This window comes from Anopheles arabiensis, chromosome 2 (assembly GCF_016920715.1).
Source record: "Anopheles arabiensis isolate DONGOLA chromosome 2, AaraD3, whole genome shotgun sequence".
Lineage (NCBI taxonomy): Eukaryota > Metazoa > Arthropoda > Insecta > Diptera > Culicidae > Anopheles > Anopheles arabiensis.
Window position 1 is genome coordinate 105,795,937 of NC_053517.1, and position 24,940 is coordinate 105,820,876.

Sequence of the window (24,940 nt, forward strand, 5' to 3'; positions counted from 1 at the left end):
AGATTGCAAACAATCCATGGTGCGATTCCCGAGTGACAATGTATACAATCACACACACCCACCCACAGCCACATCTTATCAGAGTGCATTGTTAGCAGTCTTATCGGTGTGCCACACATTACTTGCCACAGCCTGCGCCAGTCCGCCCCAATAGCAGGGGCTACGGCTGTGAGCCACCCTTTAACTGGCCACTGCTCGCCCGCCTTAAGGCGAGAGTGGTGGTCGCTTATCGCTTGCATTACGTCAACGATGGCACCACCCGGCTCCACCCGGTGAGGGAAAGCACTAGCACTCCGCTCCCCGCCAGCTGCACTCAACAAAAGGGGGCGTTGAATGCAGCTGACCGATGATTAGGTTTTGCTGCCCTTTCATGCTTTTCCCTCCGACTGCTCGGTTCAATACCCGTTCCCTAATTCATATAACCAATTTAGCAAAGGCCGGGCCTCAGGTTCAGGTGCATAAAACGTTTTTCCTAACTATATAAATGTGAGTTTGTGTACACGGCGTGTAAGCGCGTGTGAGTGTGTGTGTGTCTGTGTGCCAACCATATCGTTAAACAAATAAGGGCCACTGGTAGCGTGTATGGTGTCCCTTTTTCGATAGCGTTTGCGAAAAGTTTTGCTCGATCTCGATGGGTAATGGGAGTTCGGGGTGGCACCGGACACACCGGTACACTTTGCACTGCGAGCACACGGCTAATGGACAGTGGCAGGCCGTGTGTGTGGAGGTGAAATGTTTCTGCAAATTTGCCACTATTGCAGTTTTATCGCTTTTAATCGATTCGGAAAACACTAATCATAATAAAGTGCTACACTACACTGACTGTGCTGTGCGTTGTGTGTGTGTGTGTGTGTGTGTGTGTGTGTGTGTGTGTGTGAGAGGAAGAGAAATGATGTGTATTGTGCTAAAATTTGTCACAACAGTCGTCCGGTGGTGTGGTGGGCCAAATCGGGGAGCAAGCACCGCGTGGCTAATTTATTCGCTCTGAGATGTATGTAATTATATATTTATGGGCTTTTTGTACGACGACGATAAGCATCATAAAATTATGAGCAGATTGAATGAACGGATTTCGCACTGGCAATAATGGGTGAGGCTGGGACACAAACCAGTTGGCCAGGGCGAGAAAAGGCCCAGTAAAGTGTGTACATGTTTGGTGGTTTTGCGTGCATATTTGGAGCAAAAATTTATTGCAAAAAAGCGGCCGAGCGGTGTAGTAAAGCAGGCTCGAATTAAATCCTCACATAAATTCCACAGCTGTCCAGCTTCCAGCGTCGAACGTTGGGTCAAATATTTTAACACTTCCCGGACACTTCCCGCATATGGAATGAAATAAATATTCTTCCGTTTGCACCCACCCAAAAACGCAAACTACAGAAAGCCCGCTTAATGTACAATGAAAACAAAACAGAGAGAGGAAAAAACCAGGTGGGTAGCATAATTCGTGTTTTCCGCTTTTGACCTTTTTGGACACACACACCACACACCTGAACAATACAGTCGGTGCCAAAAGGCACAAGGATTGCTTGTTGTTTGGGCTGTTTAAGGTTTTTTTAAGGTCAATTTTGAACAGGTTGGTTGCAGATTTTATTTGAATATGCCAGCAGAGGAAAGAGGTATTATGCATGCATGCTGGCCAATAAATCCGCGGCAATAAAATCACAGATCAGCTAGCGGGGTTTGCTGGATAAACCAAAACAACAAAAGCGACCAACGCCGCTCTCCCCGTTCACACGTTTAAACTGTTCCGGGGGACGAGAGTACAGTAAGATAACAGCTGCGTTAATGTGGCTCGTTATTGTGGATTAGGATGCAATTTGTGACAATAATTGAATTGCTGCACTGGCCGTGTGTGTGTGTGTGTTTCCCCTTTTATTGCTTAAGCGGAGAGTGCGATTTTCATACGCGCGTACGTGCAACACTCCCCAATTGGAGCTCGTGTGTTCTTTATCACGAACAACGAACGTACTGCCATCCTGCAGAGGGGGCACAGCGAAAGGGAAGCAGAGGCTTTATTTGCATACTTGCGAACGTGTTTGCTTTACATTGCGGTTTATTACGGGTCGATTAGTGCCCTTTTACATGTCGGAAGCTTGCGTTGCGAATAGTTTTTTAGGGAGGGAGTGAAAAGTTTGTTCCACCAGCTGCAATGTGACTGGGGGCCCACTATAGGGGAACGTGAGTAGGTGATTGGCTGTCGATCGATGGTGTAGAGCATGTTGCACCGGTTGCCTCATTAGCATGCTTGCGGGGTTTGCTCATTTCGATTGAAAAACATTGGGGTTTAAAGGTTAGGGTCACGCTGTTACTTGCTAATCCATTAAGAAGATAGCATCTCTAACAGCTTTTGATGCGTGTGTTACTAGTTTATCGTAACTTGTGTGAGCTTCAAGCTCAATATGAATGTGTTGCAAGTCTTACATTTCTTTCGATTGTTTATTGTAGTGTAACCGACATAGAAAACGATTAGGACGTGGAAATGCTGACTAACGTGTAGATGAATTTATCTAGTTACCAATTGTTGCTTGTCATTCCTTTCTACGGCAATGTCACTGCAATAAAAGTTGAAACCGAAACAAAAACAAACAGCACAACAACAGGTGAATAACAGAAGATCCATGACAGTGAGATTCGTGTCGCTGGAATCTCCTGTTCCCACTCAAAAAAAAAAAAAAGAGACAACAAAGTTATTTCATTTTCTTCATTTCCATGCAATTGAATTCTAATTTCGTTTGATTGCTTGTACCACGCACTGGCGAGGTGTTTTTTTCTTCCTTCTTTTCCCATTTTCACGTGTTAAAGCCCATCAATGTTTTAACTTCCACTTAGCAAGACATTTTGAAAGAAACGCCAAGCTTTCAGCAGAACATTATTTATTCACCCACATGCACCACCATCCATGCTGGCTCCACTCCACAACCCCTCGAACGTATCTGGAGCCTCAGCTCAGCGGCCTAGGATTAAATATTAAAGCTCTCCGGGGGGTGTGACCGGAAGCTTTTAAACCAGGAATCATAGTTCAGTCAGTCGTCTTTGCGTGCCTGCGAGCTTATACATTTTTCATTAAACTCCAACCGGCCCAACCTGCCCCGTGGGTTGTCCGTGCATCCGTGTTTCGATTAACATTTTTGGGTGAACCCAGTGGTGAGAAGGAAGGTGGTGGTTGAAAAAAGTTTCCAATTGCATAAGCGGCCAAGCATGCATGAGGCGAGCAGATGTTTTACCACCACTTAACATTTTTGCCAAAAAGGAAATGAGAGGACGAAGCCAACAAAAAAGGGAAACCCGAATCTCGTTTGGAGGTGAGCCGTTGTAGGTGGTGATCACATACGGTGGGCTCATTTTGCTCGAGAAATGTACATACGTACGTTTTATTAATGAAGTTAAATTGTTCTCATTCTCTTCCTAAAAAAACTACACGGTGACTTTTTTGGTCAACTATAGAATTCTTTTCTTTTTGGATACGATAACACACGTGCACTATTAGGAAATCATGTTAATTACGCTTCATGTTCGGTAATTATCTTTCCAACCCTTACCAAGCTACGATGAGTGCATTTTCTACTAGAAACCTGTATTTTCTACTTGTACAAAGCGAGTGAAAAGTGGTTAATTTTTTTGTCAATGCTCTTTTTATTATTCTTTTCCTTTCACACGCCACCGGGCGCCTCCATTGCTGCGTTTGGCTGCAACTACAACTGGACTGCAAGTGTATGCACGCGCTCGTAAGCACGCATGCACCCTGCACGCCGCAGTGAAACGGCCGTAACAGTAAACATTGCATAACTGCATGTTTGCAATCGCCCCCGGAATGTGTCCCCGGGTCACGAAAGCGCACGCCTGTTTCCCTCTCAGGCTTGTAGACTGTACACAGAAATACACCGGCGTGCCAGCCCCGTTGTATCGTTTCGGAATTGAACTCTTACCTCGAGCGCTCGGTGTCTGTAGAGGCGGTAGATTGTTGTACTGTTGCTGAGAAATTATGTACCGCCACTTCCGTGTCTGAAGCCCCCCTGGGTGGTATCCCCAAACCCTTGTACTGGCCGTCGACGCTTGTAGTTCCATTCCAGGGAGAGAGAGGAGGAGCCAAAGCGCCGACACAGGCTCGACAGGGCTGGACGTTGCACCGGCCGATTTAGTCGACGATTCGGCGTGCGTGCAAATGCTTGTAAGCGTAATTATCACTCTCTTTGGGATAATTGTTGCCCATCTAGTGGATCTTTCGCTCGGCTCGGACCGGGCTGGCTGGCTGGCTGGCCGCGAACTACCATTTCGGGTTGATGTCGTTAGCAATTAGCGCTGTGTTGTGGTGGGTTCCCGCGGAGGTGAATGAATTGTAACTTGCAGATTTTGACGCACGAACTCGCACACAACGGGTGTGTGGTTTGATATGTACGTCGAAGTAACTGTTGACGTAGGGAACTGCTGGTGAAGTGCACACTGTTCGGGGCATCGATATGACACACCGATGATGGTGATTATGTTGATGGGGATTCCATGTTGTCGCACGGCAGCGCCCGACAGCATGGATGCATGGGACCCGAATGGCACATGCAACACGCATAAATCAATTGCGAACGGTGGTGTTGGTTGCTCGCGAGCGTTGTTTTATGGCGATGGGACGTGCCATTGATTGCTTCGGGGGGGGCCTCGAGACAAGGGGCCGTTTACATGTGACAATTTCATTCGGTTGGTACATTTAATTAATCGATCAGCGCGCGGTATCACTTTGTGTATGATTATTTACTTCAACAGTAGTTTTAACTTGAATTTACTATACATTTTACCAATTACCTTAATAGACTTTAAGCTTATTAAACTAAATTGATAAAACATATTAATGGAATAAACACAATACTTAAAGCAGCTCGAAAACAAACTTTGAATTTGCTGTAGTAAAAAAAAATTAAAAATATGATGAAGAATATTAAAATACATCGATTAAATGGTTTAATGATACTTTCACCTTCCGGTGAGCAAGCATTTCCACTTAACCTTCCAACCAACCAATCAAACATGACCCGTGTGGCGAATTGGAGCAAGCAAAAAACCAAAATTCACTTTCCCCCTTTTCCGTACGTCGATCGTTCGAAAATGTTCCTCAAACACGTCAAGTTTTCGTCAATTGTTTTCACGCATGAACGAGAAGGTTGTGTTTTCCACTTTTGTATTTTGGCAATGAAATACACAACCAGGCAATGTGGAAACTGTGCTAGTTTCAATTTCCAATCGATGACTGGAAGTGGCCAGGCCTTCAACCCCGGCTTCGGCTGCGTGTTTTGCGGGTCGTGCGCACGTATTTCGTGCGCGAAGGGTGTACACAGCTGGGATTGTGTGTGTGTCTGTGGAAGCTATTTTTGGGGCAATAATGGGTTTTGCGCTCCAGCCAGTTATGGCCAACCGGTTGTTAGTATCAGTTAACGGCCCACTAACTGTTTTGATCGTTATAATGCTTACGCATGCATTTGCGCGGATGCGGTTTTGGGTTGGGATTTTCCACTCCATTCCGTGCGCATTCCCCCCCATACTGGTGGTACGGGGGGGAATGGGAACGTATTGTATGATTTTTTAATTCATCGTGTAATTCAACTAAATGTAATGTGTGGCTTACTGATCGGGGCACGAGCCACTGTTTCTAGCGAGGTGTTGATGATGGTGTAAATGGCTGGCAGTGTACGGTTGATGGAGTTGACAGTGCGTGATGTGCGATACGTACTGATTGTCTGACCACAATCGGTGTCGTTTTTAGTAGCTCGGTTTTTATGGTTTTTATGGTACTTTTTGTAACAAATGTACAACGATTACAATAAAACAAACTAATCGACATGAACGAACGATCATTTTTGAGAGGACAATCATTTAATAATCACGTAATAAAGTGGCTCTAATGCTAATTAAATGTATTGCCGTATGCTATAGGTTGAGATATGTGAAAGCAGTTAATATTGTCTCATAATTTAAGACTTTTCCCACAGAAGTTATTTTTGACAACTTCTCACTGTCTTCGTAAATGTTGTGTAATGTTTCTTTGATAGTTCTTGCCATCTCTGTACACAATGTGCTATTTCCTGCCTTCGATTCTCTATGCTTGCATCTCAAAAATTCATCCTTCCCGCAAGCTACCACGTACAAAATGGCATCCATCGATAGAGGAAGTGTATCGGTAACATAGCTGCTTCCTGTAAACTTTCACCCCAAACATATTGCTCCTGCCAGCAAGCTCGTGACTTCATAATTTTACACCATCCAAGAGAAGGTCCAAGCTGGCGCATTTTGGCCTGGGCGGGACGTCTTGGTCGGGCGGCGGACACGGCAACATCGTCATCATTGTCGGCGACGGTGTTTATGATGTTATTTGTCGCGTGTGGCGGTAGCACACGGTTCCGTGCATGTTCGTGCTGCTACACGCTTCTACAAAGACGCGTACTGCCCCTTTCTTCCAAAATCGCCGACTGCTAAAGTATCACGAGCAACATAAGTAGGGTGTATATGTTGCTTGTGTGTTTGTGTGTGTGTGCTCCCCGAGAAATAATGTCCTTTGATCGTTCGCTCGAGTGTGTGCACACATTATAAAGTGTATCACAACGAGGAACACAAACACACACAGCGAATGAAGACGCTCGTTCGGTTCACACAGACTCTCGAATGAAACGCCGCTGCCAAGGGCCTTGCGCGGGCGGGATTGCGTGTAGCAAAAGTCCTTTGAACGACCCCCGGCTCTTAGTGACGATGGGTTTTGAGCAGCACACGGTCGAGGAGTGCGAGAAGGATCGCGGTGGCTCACTCGACACAACTCGTCCGGGGCACTATGGACAAGTTTCGTTTTGGCCGGTTGACACGTCACTTTGGGGAAGGTTTCGTGTTTTTTGTTGTTGTCGCTTTTGCACTACCTTCCCCGCCCAGGTGAGTGGATCATAGCCATGGTACAACCAAGGTGCTTGTAGCAGGAAGGGTTGTAAAGGTGACGAAAGCGTGTACTTCACAGCATGATCTCTAGAAACAGTAGAAGGTGGTAAGGTCTTATTCCACTCCACTTGGACGGTTGAGCCGGAACTTGGCCAACAACAAAGGGAGTGAGAGATCGTGCACAAAAAAGAAAGAAAGAAAAAACGTACATACACACACATACGCTGGGAAAAATTAATGCTCTGCTAGAATGAAGATAAATCGTTAATGGGGAACGAGTGGTTAAAGTGTTAAATAAATTAAACGCTTTGCTTCGGCTCATGATACACACACGGGGTTAGACATTTATGAGTGTATGTGTGTGTGAGTGTGAGAGAGGTGTGACATTAATTAGATCCCGTGTACGTGCAGCCGACCGTGAGCAGGGTAATGAGCTTAGTTAATTTGCTTATTAAAGAGTACCCTCGGTATAGGTATGGTATGGGTAGAGTTGGGGAATGGGAACGATGTGTCTGCCTGGCTGGATTAGCTGGTGTATAAATATTCATAATTTAATATAGGGGAAGATAAGCGATGAGCAGGTGATTGAAATAATTAGGAGAAGATGCATTCATCTGGATCTTTGACGGACAATATGACCGTTTTTTCGCATTTTTAAGGTCTTTACTGATGTTTTTATATCGTTTATTGAGAATTTTTCATTTTAAAATGAGTTTAATTTATTTCAATATTTTTTGAAAACAGTGAGAAAACTGCTCAATGACTTTAAATATTTGAATATGTTGATTTGTCCACTTAAAATTCCACTGTTTTGTCTAAAATATTCGTCCAAATTGCACAAATAGACCCATCCGCACGGAAGCTTCAACAAAGGGACTGTTTTATATTTGTCACACACACAAATACACTCAAAAGTACAAGCGGGAAGGCTCTCCAGTGTCGTATCAAAATGCGACTCTATTGGAAGCAACTTCTCGTCCTTTCCCGTTGAGCAAACACCATCATCTGCCCATCGATCCTCCTCCCCAAAAGGTGTCGTCCCGTGCGAGTGTGCATCAGCCCGTGTAATGACGGGGACGACTGAGTTCGGGACACACGGCACACACACACACACACGCCGGATCGTCGGTGCACGCGGTAGTCGAATGTAGGGACTTAAATTAGCAATAAATTCGCCATAATTAATATTGAAGTTGTTTATGCAAATAGCGGAACAGATTTTCGCTACCGTGTTGCTGCCGTTCCCTTCTCCCGCCCCTTCCCCGGGCTCTATTCTTGGACGGAGAAATCCTCCCGTCGGTCTGTTATTGTTGTGCGTTGTATTGCACCTTTTTGGCTGTGTACACACACACACACAACCACCCGGGCTGTACGGGATCACCTTGCCGGGTCCGGGCAAAATTATTGGCAAAACGGTTACGCTTACAGCACGCGTGCCTGGTGTCTTTGTCGGTTTTGTGTGGCACCCGGTTTGGCACTCGCACCAGGTTGCTTTATAATGCGTTTGCTGCGAGACGGGATTGTGTAGAGAATCGAATGCATCCCGGTAGGAACATCGTAGGTGTTTGCTAGAAGAAGCAAATAGTTGGCAAGAATGTATCGCTGCCCTGCCCGGCTTCTTGCGCACGGTGGTGCCGTGGCGTGTAACGTATCGCTGCAAATGGTGGTAGCTTTAGGGGATGTTGCGTGCAGTAAACTGCACGCCACGTTTAAATTACGCCGCGAAGGACAATCGGTGTTTTCTCAGGCGAAGCGTAACATCTTGAAGCCGGTTGTATACCGTTGGAGGAGGAAATTTATTTAAATAGTATCACTTGCCGGATAAAGCTGGAAGTAAGGATGGAGGAGTCATTGATGTACATAAGAAATTAAGGTAAGAACGTACACCGAGATGGTAGTTTAATGACACATCCCGAAGCGTAGTTTAATTAGACATCTTGAGGCTTTGAAAGTTAACCTTAAATAGTTAGTGGTAATCGAGTAAATGAAAATTATATCATAATGATGAATGATTATATAATTATGAAATGATGTTTAGTAGTTGACAGCGTAGTAAATCATGATTATTCACAAACTATTGCTCAAATCTCTCATAATCTACAATATCCTTCTGATGAGCTGTGCTAGACATACTCCCTTTTTGAAATAAAATGGATGTTCTCAATCTTTCCCTCAAATGCTAATCCATGGGACAATTTAAAGGGCTTTCAAACCCACTCTTCTCTAGACCGATTGCTACCAGGACGAGAACCAGCGTTCGGATCTGCCCCAAAATCCAGTGCCCTCATGAAGTTTCATTAGACAGCCCGGTACGGTATGTGTTTGTGTGTGTGTGTGCGTGCGTGTGTGTGTGTGTGATAAAATCGCTGTCCGTTTCGAGAACACAACCCACCAGAGCGCACCAGCCAAGCCAGCGGCCGGAGTGCCGGATTTTGATCGAGTACCGATTCAGTGTCTCAAAATAATCGAAGCGCTTAAATCCTCATTCTACAAGCGGATGCTAATTCGGTGGATTTTTCCGAGCTTATTCGATCGGCCCTTTGCCGGTACGTGCCCGGAATCGGGCTACGCTGCCCTGCCGTTGGTGCCCAGTGCAAATGGAATCGATAATTCTACCGCTTCGTCGGTATCGGGTTTTGGGATGAGACGTTCATGTGGTTCGGCTTTTTTTGTTGGTTTTTTGTTTTTGCTTTCGTTTCGAGTTGTTCTTTGCTCAATCTTTCCATCAAGCCCAGCGAACACAGGCACCAAGCCACGTTGACATTTTCCGTCCCGGGACATGCGTTTTCCTGACGATGCCCGGCGGTCGCATTTTGGGCAGCATTTTGGGAGGCTGGTAGGCGCAGCAGGAAAATGGCAACATAAAAGTACGATGCCGCCGGCACAAAGAAACGCTGGCACATTACGCCAGAACGCACCGGGAAGTGCACAACAAGGGCACGAGTCGGGGTAGTTTGGGCAGGCTTCGCATTTTGACGTTGGCATTGACGTCGGTGCGGTGGCTCGGGCTGTGTCCCAGCCTCCTTCCCTCTCTCTCTCTCCCTCGCTCTTTCTCTTGCTCTCTTATCGCGACAAGAGATGTGTCCTTTTACGCAATGCTTGACCGAAAATTGATACTGTCAGTAAGATGGGGCCATCTCTCGGGTTGGTTCCGGCTACGGTTCGGCAACGCTCACCGCCACTCGAAGCGCCGTAGGACATTTGCTGGTAACGCGCTTCAATGGGACGCTGTACGTTCCATGATTCGATTTTACCGACCCGGCCCGGTCATGCTTCAGCCACGCTGCAAAGTTAATTTGTCTTTGGCCCGGCAAACAGGGGGTTGGGCCCTACGTTTGACGGAAAACTTGTGTCCAGGCTGTCTTTGAACGGGGACGGCAACAAAACTTGACATCCGTCCGGGAGATAAACAAAAAAGGCACAAAATCTGTTTGGAAGTTTTTCTCCCACGCATTGGTCATGATGGGGGGAAGACACAGCACATTGACTGTAGTGTGCTGAGTGCCCAGAAAGCTCCAGTCGATGTATTAAATCGCGTGCCTCGACTGCGCTGGTGTGTCTTTGTTAGACTTTCATCAATTGACAACTGCGTGCTTAATCTCTCGAACGAGGAATTCCAATGTGTTGTGTCACCCAGGCAAGAAGAAGAGAGAACGAAAAAAAAACACCACCCTGAAGAGGAAGGAAATCGAATAGTAACAAGAAGCTAGACACAAAATTGTGTTTGTATCCGTTTTTGTCAACAACGACAACACGAAGAAGTTGGAACGGGCGAAGCAGTTCGGTTTCAGCAAGACACATCGACGAGGGAACATCGTTTCGAGGGAATATTTGTTCACTTAATAACATAATCAAATATCCGTCCTTAACATTCGTCCTGCGTCCTCCGATGCGATGGGGTCGGTATGGTGGCCATCGTTTCGCTTGGTGAAGACCGTGTGACCCACACCGGGGATGACCAGGGGCGTTGGCGTTGGTGTAGGTAAGTGATTGGTTGTGTAGTTATCGAGCTATTGAGTGATGGTTTCCGTTTATAGCTGCTCGTCCGATGAAATGCGTGTGAAAGATGTATGTGTGTACGTGTTTGGGCTGAGATGTTCGTTTGTCAGTCGTTTTCTTTCTTCATTTCGTGTATTGATGAAGTTTATCACCCGTCTGCGGAACCGGGGGAATCGATGGTTGGTAGGAGTCCACGTTCACCTAAAGCACGCAGGACGTGACAAGCTCAGCTGGTAGGGTTAAGATTATCATCAGCTATTACGGAACTATACGTGTGGGAGGCGTTATTTTTATGTTGAGGAGGTGTAATTTTGAGTTTTGCGTTAATTTTAGTTATCTAGTTTGATAAAGTAGTATAAAGAACCGTTGATGCTTGAGCAAAATGAACGTTTGAGTAAACCAACACTTGTTATGAGCATCCTGCATCTTACGGCATTAAAAACCACAGGTTGCATTCCATACTGGATCACTTTATAACAAAAGTCTTGAAAAGTCATTGAAACCCTAAGAAAACTTAATGAAAAGACCCAAGAAACTGATATTTATGAAAAATAAGGAAACAATTGAGTTTGAGGTACGAACATCATGAATGATGTCAAAGATTCTCGGATGTTATTCTTCATATTCCTCCAACGACTGTAATTCAGCTGTTCCCGCTATATGTAAAGAGTATGCTTTGTGTTAATATACAACCAAAACATAAGGAGCACACATTTTTGCTTCAAATTCTTGTAAACTCTTGGAAATCCTTCAAGAATCAGCATATAATAATGCAAAGAATATTCTCCTGAGCAATGTAGTGTAGCTTCTGAGAAATGCCTATGAACGCCTCGGTGGAAATACATCCTGTAACATATTCCAAAGAAACCAGGTGGATTAAATTCTATTGCATCTTTGCACAAGAATCCCTGCCCGTCAATTGCAGCACTCTGGATAAATCATGCAAATGTAACGATGGCACACACAAAAAAAAACTGCTCGCAACACTCGTAATATTGCCGCACCCGCACTCGTCAGTAAAGTTCATTAGAAAAAAAAGGAGGAGGGGGGAGTGCACCGTTTAGTTTCCATCAGTCTTCGTTGCACACCCTCCATCACGATGCGATTCCCGCGGCTGCATGATGACGTCGGATTTGAAAGTTTGGTCACAAATCTCATAAATCTCTGCCTCAACGAGTACGGGCGACCCTGTTCACACCGCGTACAGCGGCTCTTCTCGGTCGAAGATTGATGAAAAACTTTCGACACCTTGTCCCGGTGGCTTTTTTGCTTTTGCTCTGTTCCATTACTGTTGTTATTATTGCCACCCCCCCCTCCAGGACTGCGGATGGTGCACCACGGGTGCATGTATACACAAGGCGGAGTAGCGTTAGCCTTTTTTCATGGATCAGGCGAAGGCAGCGAGACGGATTTGCATATGAAAGCTGGTTGTGCCATGTACATACACACACAGCTCGCTCGCTGTGAAGAAGGTCGCACTTGAACGTCTTTGACGGTTGCAACGATTATGCGCTGACGTAAACGGTACCATTTTGCACCAGCGCAACCGTCTTCATCCCCGGAACCGAAGTGCTCGGGTATTCCTCCCTCTGTTGCAAATCAGGGGCGAATGAGGAACGCGCGGTGGTTCGGGGTGTGCCTGGAAGCACACTTATGAAGATATCCTGTTGCACGAGCTCATAAATCTTCTTACCGTCAGAGTGAATTCCGGCACCGCCGACAGCCGACCCTTCCATCATCTGCAACTAGACCCCGTTTTCGCCCATACCCGTCCAACCGAATGGAGCTTTCGGTCGGTCTGTCTAATGTGCTAAAGGCCAACCACATCGTGCTAATACCGGTAGGCGGCTTTCGAGCGAACCCGGCGAATGAGCTCGATCCTTGAGCCGGCGCTGAAGGAATCGAGTTACAGCGAAACTCGCGGCAAATAGCTCATGAATTAACGGTTAGCCACAGCTAATACGGCCCGGGTTGGATCGGGGAACGCGGGGCTGGATGGTTTGATGAGCTTCGCTGTTGCGCTGAGCTCCGGTTTGTGGGTGTGGGGGCTTTTTTTGCGTGTATCTCGCCGTGATGTTGGATGAGTATGTTTAACCTACATTCCTCGTTGCTTTATCCAAAATTTTGTACGTTCGGTAAAACAAAGATAATAAGTGGAAGAATGGATGGAGGATGGATGTAGCATGTGAATGGGTTGGAGTTGTTTAAAGTGCAAAGGAACCTGAGGCATCATGAATGAAAGAGAATGTTTTGAAGTGCAGAGCAATGTGTGCATAGCGGCGAAGGCTTTTATCCATATTGCTGTATTGTTTTGTTAACATAAATATTTGAATAATTTATATTATGGAAACTATTCTGGAGTAGATAATTGTAGAAAAATCTCGTTGTCTTAACATCGTTTCGTCAACTTTAGAACTGTCATTTAAATGTTACAGTATTGTGGTTTGTGTGAGATTGGATTATATAGAGAAAAATACCTTGATATCACGCAATACAATTACAAGCATTTCTTGCCTAACTGCTGTAAAAATGTGAAATAGTATTAAGCTCCAATTGTACTCAAAATAAATCGTTTTCATTCCTTAAGCTCTACTCATCCACAGCGAAACTCGTGTAAACTAAAAACAAGTTTAAAACAGCAGGTAATTGCACGCATGATCCCAATTTCCACTTATTCGAAGCTGCCCCGCAGCTTACACGGGATGACATAGGCATGTAGGCTTTGCTACCGAAATGGTTTCCGCTACTTACTTAGTAAGTCTGTATCCCACATTTCGACCATCACCGTCTTCACTAGCAACGAATGTCTGCTTCTGTCGCTTTTTGCCCGTACACTTTGAGAAACAAAACCCACAAACCCCCATGCACGGGACACGGTTTGCAAGGGGCCGTTAATCATTCTTACGAGCCTTTGGGAACAAAAGAGCGTTCAAGGGGTAGAAGGAGAGGGAGGGGGGGGAGATTGCGGCAGCAAAAGGAAACCCTCGTTTGGCTCCAAATTTATGACAAAGTTGAAAAGTTATTCGAAAAAGTTCTTCTGCTGCTGCTGTTCCTTCGCGAGCGACAGGAAACGGAATGGAAATCTTGGAGCATCTAGCAAATGGAGAGCTTGGGATGGTTACTTAATGGTGTAAGCGGGTGCAGTAGAAGTTGTTGCTTTTTTTGTTGTTGTTCGTTTAGTATTTACAGACACCCTTACAGACACACAGTCACATACCTCGTCCGGCCGGTGAAGACGGTGGCTTGGGTTGTCAAGCGATGAGCGATTTCGGTTTCCCGCTGATTGGAGATATCATCGTACCGTCGCGGAGGGAAAATATGGATCCTTTTTTATTGTTTGTCGCTGATATGCGAGGATCGCTTCATCAAGAGGGAAACTATATATTCTCATCCTTGGCACAGCTTATGCGTGTGAGGTTTTACATTTTATTGATCCTTTTTTATAGACCTCCAGCTTGGATTTAACGTTTGCTACTGAGTGGCTTATTTGGGTAAAGGCAAATCAATACCAGGCCTGCCAGACGTGATGTGATTTTGCCACCGTGATGAAGGCTTTCAATTGTTTTCAAACAGTGATTGAAGATTCGATACAAATATAATAAGGTCGCTTCACCAAAAAACGTGTAATGAATATTACATAAATTAATAAAAATCAGAACTCCAGTTACTTTAAACAATAATGTTACTAAACATTTTTAATTTAGTATTTCTGCTAAATCCAACAACAACAATCTGTTGCCAATTCTATTAAAAAACTTTCTATACACCAAAAAACTTTTCCATCCATCTTCTGTTCCTCTGATCGATCATTTCGGATTCACCTTTCAACCGGGGAAGAATTGTGATCACGTTTACACCTTTTGCTCCGATCTGATCCGGCACGTTCCTCGTCTTTGTGGTTTGTCATCAAAACAGTTTCCATTCGTCACCGCCAACTTCCCGCTTCCCGTATATCTGTGAAGTCGACCGAAGTCAAAACAGCGTTCGAGCAAAAAGGAAAAGCAAATTTATGCACAAAACGCGTGTTCCAAAAGTTGGTCCACTGTGTTATAAAAGGCAGTGGCTAGAGGGGGCAGAAAGGTGGGTTCCCTTTCCTTTGCTTTAACATTACCCGGTGGGGTAACTTTTCTTATCGCTTTACTCTATCGAACCGATCTGTCCCCAGGATCTGCGGCTTCGGCTAACGCCCTTTTCCTCGTTTTTCCCGACAGTTATAATGATGATCTTTTAAGTTATTTATTATTCATGCATTTGTTGAGCGCCCGCTCGTCTACGTCGAAGAAGTTACAACAATCGTTACAACCGGTTGTGGAAAGAAAAATGATTTGTGAGAGGAGGGAATAAGGAAAGGATGTCGTGTGAGTTTTCAAGGTACATTTTTAAGAAGGAATAAAACATCTTTAAAGGCTGTGTTGAACCGGAGTGATACAGAATGGGTAAAGGGTGTAGAGAAACATTTTTCAGTGTACGTTTAACCTTGAGCATATGCATCTACCATCTGTTAAAGTTTTTCGATAAAAATGTTTCCCTTTTCTGTATTGTTTTATTTTCTTCTTCTACCACTGTGCAATGTTATTTTAAAAGGTCTATCATAAAAGATACCGCTTTCTTTTGACTTACACCATCTACCCGACACACCTGTATTTTGTCTTCGGTCGCCCACAGAGCGAGAGAGATTCAATAGAGCAATGAATACGCAAGGGGCGATGTTACCTTTTCTCGGGGTTATCGTTTTATCAAAAGCGAGGGTTTATTCTCCGGCCCACAGAACGTTTGCAAGACAATGAAGTCTTCGCTGCGATGGCCAAAGTCATCTTAGCTGGCTGGAAGAAAAATGAAGGTTAAACTAATAAAAAACGATTCGGAACCCGGTACCGCGTGCTGGTGCTGGTATTTCGGTTCCTGGGGCAGTGGGAGTGTAATTTTAAAAACCCTTTTTCGTTTAGCCTCGGCAAACGCACTCCCTCCACCGAGTAGAGATAAAGTGAGGTGAAAGGTAAAATAATCTAAATTATTATGAGGGTAATGCCTCCTAGGAAATGGGCGGAATTATGTTGTATGCCATTTAGAAAATGAAATTTCGCTCATGTAATTCGCCTTTGTTCGTGGTTCGAACGCCGGGTGTGTGGGGGGTGCATTTATGTTTTACTTTCATGTGCGTACCATTTTTACCATCGTATCGTGTGTTTTTTGTTTCACCATTTATTGAAATTCATTGAATTTTCTACAACGTTTGTTTCTTTGCTTTGCTACTTCCAGCGTACTCAACAAGCCACATGCAACGCTACACCTAATCAAGTGCGGGAAGATGAATGTCAATTTGCTGCAACATCCGTCAATCAAGTAGAAGAACGTCTGGCGTCCAGCGATGACGTCACAAGCTGTGTACTGTCTTAGTCTTCAGATACGTAAGTGAAATATTTCGCACTTTCGGAGCTGTATTCTCGTAAAAATGGTAGAAAGAAACAGGAAAAAAGAGAATTCAATTTGAAAACCGCCCTAGCTACATGGTTCACAACTAATTTTCTTGAATATGACACCCAAAACAAACCACCTAGTTACCCGATTACACGTAAACAACAAAGTTTACCCCAAAACGGTGGCGTTTCGCTTAAGCTGGGTTTACGCAAAGGCGCTAAATGGTTTACGAATTTTTGGTTGAAAGATTTTTATTCTCGCCTTGTCCACCCTGCTAACAGTGGGGGGGGGGGGGGGTAAACTGTGGTGTTTGTTTTTATTTAGTATTATGGGTGAGTGTTTGATTTGTGTTCGTTTACACTCGCCACCATCAATCGGCACACTGTATTTGCTGCTGGACTTGTGAGAGGCGAGGAGAGTGCCCCATCCATCCAGGCATGAGATGATATTTATAATTAAAAATAGAATATGGAGAGAGAAACAGTTTAATCAATGAACACTCGTTGAAGACCACAATCTTATTGATTGAGGAGAATTTTTAATTTCCGGTAAATTTTTAATTAACAGTTTTTGAAAGAAGATAATCCTATTGGACAATTCATGCCCTTTAGTTATTGCCTAGTACGACTCTGCTGAATGTAAAATAGAACTCTGTAGTATTTTGCTTCTTGCAAGGGCCCTGTTTCATCAGTACCGTTTGGGTGGTTCTACGTTTGCTTGTACTTGCTTTACATTTAAAAACTAAACAACCAAAAATCCTTCAAAAGTTTCACCACCTTTGAGAAACTTTTCCACTAACCCTGTTTGCGCACGTACACTCCACGTAGCATCTTGTGTGGAGTTGGATGTAAACGGAATTTACCGTGCCGGTGCTGATGTTGTTGTTTTCAGAACCACCATACGTGTGCTACACATTTGCACGTACGGCCCTGTGGATGTAATACCCGCACAAATGCCACTTTACTCTCGTTCACCCCAGTGCGCCCCAGTCGCACCATGTACTGCTGTGTGTGTGTGGTAAATGCATCGTAAATTACTTACGAAAGTGGGTGGTGGATGCACCGCGCGTTGCGCTCGGTCGGCACGACGCCGCGTTTCGTTAACTTGCTTTCTTGCCCGTCGCGGCCCGTGCAATCTTTCCCACGAAAGGCACGAACTGTTTAAAAATATTAAACGCCAACCCGAGAAAACCCGGAGTGCACCCAGTGTGCTGTGCACAACAGCACGCAAAAGTGCTAAAATAGAACAATAAAACTCGGCAAGCCGGACCCGGACCCGGGCCGGTCGGGCAAACAAAACACAAGACGAAAAGCCCATTTAAATGGGTGGCGCAAAGGAAAGAGGAACAAAAATTAAAATAAAACAAAAAAACACGAGAAATGCAAAATGACGGAAAATGCAAAACAATTGTCATTAGTTGTAGTTAGCGCTCGCGATGAAACTTGCGCGAGGAGGGCGTAAGGTTGTGTACTGCCTTCCTCCCCGCTTGCGCTGTAAACAATAACGGGCAGAAGAACTCGTTTAAAGTTGCTCATTATGCCCCGCAAACCGTTTGTGTTTGTGAACGTCGAGAAAAGCAATCTAATTTTTGGGCTAAAAAGTTGCAGCATGTGTTTTTTTTTTGCGGGAGAGGAATGGCAAACGCAATTGCATTTGTTTGTAGACTTCTTTGCCCGAGACCGTTGTGCTGCTCGGTGTAGAGGCCTCGGCGTCGTAAATCGATTTTTCGCTGGATTAATTGAAATATTAATGTTTGTTTGGCTGCAAGCAAATTGTTTCATCTGTGTGTTAAATAGGTGCAATGAATATCAAAATAGAACACCTTAAGTGTGTTCTAAGTTGTTTTTGTAAAGAAACCCCTTACTTTTTTGTTTATATCTGTTTAAGTACATATTGATTACTTATTGGATTATTTGTGTTATCAATTGCCAGTTTCAGTTTTATATAGTAAAAATATAACAAAATTTTCATTCATTTGATTTTGAGCCATTCTCATTACTGTCTCTGGTATCGTTACGTTCACTCATCCTTGCCATTATCGCACAACAACACCCCAATCGTAATTGTGCTCCATTTGTTTTCCCGGCTGAGCTCGAGCCCATGGAGGATGATTGATTCCATTACTTACGCTCAATTTATTGCCAACGAGGTAAGGAAACGGACGACAGACGACGATGGCCCCCTTGCTTCGCTTGTTTGACGTTTGTGATTAGTCCGTTAAACGACGAGCATCCCGAGGATGAAACGTTCAAGATCCGGATGGCATATTGGCCGTTTAATCTCACCTCACTCCACGCATCATTACTCTCTTAGTTTTCTGTGTGTGTGTGTGTGTGTGTGTGTGCATAGGAAAATAGCTTCACGATTTGTGTGCATTCTCGGGCAATGGGAGCGAAATGTCTTGATGCCGAAGACACCAGTCGACGATAACGACGACGACAATCGTTTTGCTCGTCCTGCTCTACGGGGGTGTGTATCAATTGTGAGGGTGGAATCTTGGGTACGTGTTTTTCTCTGAATGGGTGTGTGTGTGTGTGTGTGTGTGTGTTTGAAGGAAGCTCTATTGTTTGAAAGGAAAACCTCGTTCAGTGCTCAGCCGTACTCAATCAGAGAAGGGGCAAAGAAAAAGGGCAACCGTGTACGGCGAGCACGACTTCCAGAGATGTTCTTCGAGTCTAGACTCTATATATTTCCCGGCCAGGCATCAGGCGAGTGAAATGATGACTTTTCCGATGGCACCAGTGGCACCGTAACGGTGGCCGTGTACTTGACAGGAGCGAAAGACGACTTGTTTTATGCTTGCATTGATGGCTTCAAGAGTAACGCACGACAATCATATGTTTCTGTTCTATGCTTTCGCAGCGCACGTTTGCATTGAATGTGGGACAGAAAAACGATCCAAAGAAAAGATTTCAGACAGTCAATTGCAAATGCACATACACATAGGCACCTCGAAAAGCATGGAAGAAAAAGTCGCTTTCTCAAGTGGAACTTTCCACTGCTCGTTTTGTCTTCCTATTCTCCATCTCGCGCTCCCCCAAAAGGAAACGCAAACCAAAGAAATATTTCTGGACGCGTCTGGAGTAGCTTAAAGATGAAGCAAGAGACAAACTAAGAAACAAAAAAAAAAGAACGACTTCCCATTTCACTTCCTCAAGCATTTGCAAAACAATCGCCCGTCGACCATCTTTCCGGGCATTAGTTCGCTTTCGGGACCAAGATGAACCACACTCCTGGGGCCGCCGGTTGGATTAGTAAAGTTTACCATCTTTTTTCTTCGTCCTCCCAAAATGCTCATTTCCTGCTTCATATCCGCCTCGTTGCTGCACAGATAGCCGCGGCGATTGTGCACCCTTGTGCCCGTTGTCCTTTCCCGGAAGCGGGCGCCCGGGCCAATGTAACGTTACTTTTTTTAAGAGCCTCATAAAAGAAGTTAATTTTCTGAAGTGGAATTCGGATGATAAAAATATCCGTAAATCTCGCCCGAGGTTTCTTCCGTCCCGGGGTTTGCCTTTGAAAAGCGTAGAAAAGAGCGTAGAAAAGAGGGATGAAGGTGGAAACGCGATACGGCAAATCGCTGAAAGTCATCCGGAAAGCTGTTCGCTTTTGTAGGACAAAAACGAACCCAACGCGCTCAAATTACTCTCTGGCACACACATACACACAGAGTCACAACGAACATTTATGTGCGCTGTAATGGGGTGTGAAATAGTTGGACGTACAAGATCAAAGCATCTGATAGGTTATGAGCGTTTTTGTTTCGACTGGTGTGGAACTGGTTGTAACTGTATGGGAAGGCAATACACATTTTTGACCTGTGTCAGATAGTGTGAATAGTTTGAGGTCATATTTGATTGCTTTTGTTGTAAGAAATGTCCGGCAATGAAACATATTTCCTGCTAAAACGTTAAATTATTGCATCGTGGTGCTGTATTATTGTTTTAAACGAACTGTGGCCGTTACTTCTTTCCGCAGTTTGTTTCTCCATTTCTCCGTAACGCTAATTTTCAACCACATTACATGTGTCCTTCCACTTTCATTTTGCACGTCCCCATAACCTCGAGGGGCTCACGTTCAGTCGTGTTACAGCGCTATCCATCATGGTCGAGATGGGAGTCTAGGTGAGAAAAACTAACTCCGGTACGGCGTTCCCTTCTTCCAGGAAGTATCATACCTATTACGGGGTTTTGTTATGTTATGCTCCTGCCTCTTTATAAATTACTCCCTGTCATGCACCGTATATCATCGTAATGAACACTCGGCAAATCCTTTCTAAGGTAACGCAGAGCGACCTCGCCGTTTGCGTGGTTAGAATTGGAATGGAAGGGTTAGGTTTAGTTTTTTGTTGTGTTACTAATTTTACTTAAAATAAACTCAAAAGTTGTAAATCGCAAAAGAGAAGGGATTTTGTTGACTTTTCTAGATCGGGAACCGAATAAAACTGCACGATAAACATGTAGCAAGGATGAAGAAAGGATTGGTGTGTTGGTATTGGAGGTTTACTAAATTGCCATTTGCTTTTTGCAGTCGATGCGGTTAAAATGTATCGAAATGAATTATGGGATAAAGGGGTATGAATGCTCCATGATTTTTCCACTCTTTTTTCTAAAGTTATAAGCTTTAAGTTGTTTATTAAAGTTGAAACATTAGTGTTTTTTCTAAAGCTTCCCTTCTCGGCTGTGTTGAAGCGCCTGAATGTATGCAATATGAAAATATCCAAGACAACTCGACTGAATGAACCATGTTTGGTTTTTATTACACCTTCTGTAATTTATGTATTGTGATACTCGTTAAATATAGATTGTTCTTAAATGCTACCTTCTCGTCTACCTTTGGTACTAGACAGTTTAGATTCAAACGACATTTACCTCAAACTGGTGAGGAATTTTGATCCTGCAGCAATTCGCCGTCCACTTGCTGCACAAAATCATTTTCATTCCTTCCAACTTTCCCCATTTACAAATACACTTCCACGAAGGGCTTCGCTGGATCCCAATGGGAAAAGGCACCGTTTCTCGGTTCTGGGAAAGTCTGCAACAAACAAAAAAATAAAAAAGAAGAGTGAACCAACTCCAATCGTCGTTAGAGCAGGATCGCTTCTTCGTCTGCACACTGCATTCCCGCTGCTGCCAAAGTTCAATTGGAATTGGAATTTCCGATTCCAGCGTCGAGGGAGTTCCAGCTTGGTGTCACGGTAACCCACCCGGTGAAAGCACCGAAAACCAGCTGTCTGGCATGCCGATATCTAACACCCACCCTTATACCACCTCGGCCTCGGTCTCAGCTTGTTTAGCTGGGTCGTTACTGCTTCCCAACGATGGGAAGCGCACGGATGACACGGAAATGATGGGCAGGATGTTGTAAATGTTGTAACACTTGATTTCTGGTACCGTTTCCTCTTTTCCTCTGTTCACCGGAACCGTTTTCCTGTCCCCAGCCGGATTCCAGAGAATCGCACTCGCAGTGAATGGATTTTTCGAACACCTCGGTATTGATTCCAATTGGAAGGTGGCCAACGGGTACGGTGCTGTAAAGCAAATAGTCGACCGGTACGAGCTGGTTCGTAGTCAGAACCGTCCTTGCTTCTCCCCCCCGCCCAGTTGACCGAGCGTTACCGGTGTGGATTCGAGGATTTTGGGGGTAGCTGTCGAACATACTTCCACGGGGAGAGTGTGTGAAAGAGAAAGAGCCAGTGAAAACGGGGACTGAGCTTGAGCATGATTTATTATGCACTTTGATGGTGTGTTTGCTTCCGGCCACACCACCACCACCACCATCACCACTGAGTGTGCGTTGGAGGTGAAGGCTTTTTGGCGTTTCCCCACGGACACTCACTCCACGGGTGCCTTGCGATGGGAATGAGAGATTGGTTTTGGGTGGGTAGGCTCCACGCTGGAAAGTACGCTGTGGTATGCTGTGCTGGTCTTGCTCCGTGCTGCTGCTGCTGTAATGCAACAGGGACGGCTTTGATCGGTTGTGTGGTGGTTTTGGTACGGTGTTTGGAGCGGTCCTTCTGTACGGAATGACGGGACAGGGCGATGAGGAATTGTGGCAGTCAAATTGAGGACGATGTGTAATGAGCATTCGTCGGTGCGCTTGATGGTGTCGATGATTGGCAGCGAGGATTGCTAACGATTTATTGACTGACGGTATCATAATCATCTTAAAAAGCACTGGATCGGATTAGTCTTACTTTGGAAAGGGTGCTAGAAGGTCATATGCATCATTTGAGGAGTTGATACTGTTAGTCAAACAATCAGAATGAGAGTTGAAAACACTTTGTAGGTAATATTATAACAACATGTTCAATAACATGCACAACGGTGTATTTTACATCGTTTTAAGAAGAAATATTTATTCCGTATTGAAAATCAGTATTCCGAATAGTACTGCCCAATAATCCGACACAGTACCAGGTTGTTGCATCATTACGTTGAAGAATACGGTCTCATTCGTAATAAAATGATATTTTTGATGGATTGTTTGCGTATTGAAGCTATCCTAGATTAATCTTTTAATGCTCTTTAATCCGATTCTATGAAGTTAAATATTATCACCTTCGGTATGTAATGACAGTTTTGATTGTGCTCAATTCTAGGAACTAAGAAGCTTCTCTTCGAGATGTAAAATGGTCAATGGATTACAAATCTTGACAAAATTGACAAGTTCTCAGAAAAAGAAATTAAAATCAATATTTCTTTACACATAAAGGGGCATCAAAAAAACTTTGCCTTTGCAATCGAAACTCATAAATATCTAAAGATTATTGGAAAATACCAAATAAATGGTAACTGAACTAACATTGATAAACTAACCCTAAGTGAACAAACCCAGTAGATTGGTCAAAAATATTGTGAATGTACTGTCTGTTATCCTAACTCTCCAGATTTACCTTCTCGTTATCGTTATCGATTGAAAGTACCCGAATACCAGCCCCAAACTCCAAAACGAACAACCTTGAACGAAGGTCGTTCCCGGTTAACCTTCGGAAGCTCGTAAAGAAAGCGTTAAAAAAGCCTTCTCCTCCCCCACCCCAGTCGCCTACTTAGTATGCTAACTGGCTTGCTGGGCAATGGTGAAATATGTACATAAATTGAACCGATTCAACAAATGATAAATCACTTAACCACACCGATGACACACCAACCATCCTTTCATCTCCTCCTCACAAAGCTTCCTTCACCCTTTCCCGTTCCTGGTAGCTGGTATTGATTTATTAGCAGCTCGACATCTATCTTCCCAGCCTTATCCGGGATGTTCACCCGGAACGCCTGAGTTTGATTTAATTTATTTATGCATACGGCTCAGTTCGACAGTGGCGGCTCAATTCCATCCCGGGCCCGGTGTTCGGAGCGCATGCCTGCACGCGTAAATTGTATCCCCACGTAGTCCCCGGGACTGAGGACACGCAATTTTCCACTGGAAAGGTCGGTAAGCATGGTAAAAGGGAGTGTACGGAAGAAATAGATCGCAATCATTCCGAAACTCACTTCCCCATTTCCTTCGCAAGCCGTGCCGTGCCGCTTGTAATGCGAACCCAATCTCCTTTCGGTTAGGCGGGTGAGAGAGAGAGAGGGAGGGATCGGACGGGCTCCAGTTGCGATTACCGGTTTTGCCAATAATGGTAAGCAGGCCCGTGCCTACCGTATGCTTCTCGGTTACCGTGTGCTAAGCGGCTAAATTTTCTTCAAAAGCCTGTCTAGCCGGTCGCCCGATCCCTTTCGGCAAAAGGAATCATGGAATCGTAAGAAGCGACCGAAAGGAAACAATCGCCCTTCCCTCCCCCACTCCCCTGTGCAGGAAGGGGATGAAAGGTGCCGGAAATGTGAGCAACTTTCGGATCGCTGTACCGGAAGCGGAAGCCACCGGTTTACGGTCCGCTGGCGGGAGGAGCCCGAACCCCGCGTGAGCCCGAAGACAAATAACGTCGAAGCACATAAACAACAACAGGTACTTATGGCTGTATTATTTATCGTTCCATTTTCCAATTGGCATATTTGCGCCTCTCGGGTTATCGGGCTGCGAGCGAGCTGGTTGTGCGCCGCGAAGCGTTTGCAAGCGTTCGATTTTCTCCCACGGTCTTCTGGGCCCGGGTGAAGGTTGATGAGGACGCGGGCGGCGGCAGGAAGATGTGTTCCGGGTGATGACTTCGTTTGGCCAACTTCTTTGGGGTGCGCCTTTGCCTATGGGCCCGTTTCGGCCCGGTTCGGTTAGCTGCACATAAATCATCGGAAGGTAATTGCACGGAATCGGTTTCACTCACGACAGGTTTGCGGTTTTCTGGTTTGGTGCTCTTGGTTGGTGCTGGTGCTAGATACTTGGAGCAAGCCCGCGAAGACGTTCCCGGGCGCGTATTGGTTCCAATTGGCACAATTACTGCAAACATCCGTGCCTCTCGTTTGGTCACACTCGCACACAAGACACATTTCAGGTCACGCAAGGATCGCGCAAAGGAACGCGAGGAACGCCATGCCTACTGGATTGTAGATACTGTTCACGAGTGTGTGTGTGTCTGTGTGCAAGTGCAATTTGGGTGGAATTTCCCATTGCATCGCACACGGCACTCAAGGGAGGAGTGGCTCTCGCAACATCAATCAATTAATGCACTAATGATGAT

The 24,940-nt window shown here is 44.9% G+C and overlaps 1 protein-coding gene across 10 annotated transcripts in view; it reads left to right on the forward strand.

Moving 5' to 3' along the window:
• LOC120901256 overlaps positions 1-24,940 on the forward strand; it is a 173,811-nt gene that overhangs the window by 28,860 nt on the left and 120,011 nt on the right. For all 10 annotated transcript variants that reach the window (XM_040308994.1, XM_040309042.1, XM_040308968.1 and 7 more), the window contains exon 3: positions 16,165-16,313. In XM_040308994.1, the coding sequence (XP_040164928.1) occupies positions 16,274-16,313 (40 nt within the window). In that variant the 5' untranslated portion in view covers positions 16,165-16,273. The remainder of the gene's footprint in view (positions 1-16,164; positions 16,314-24,940) is intronic.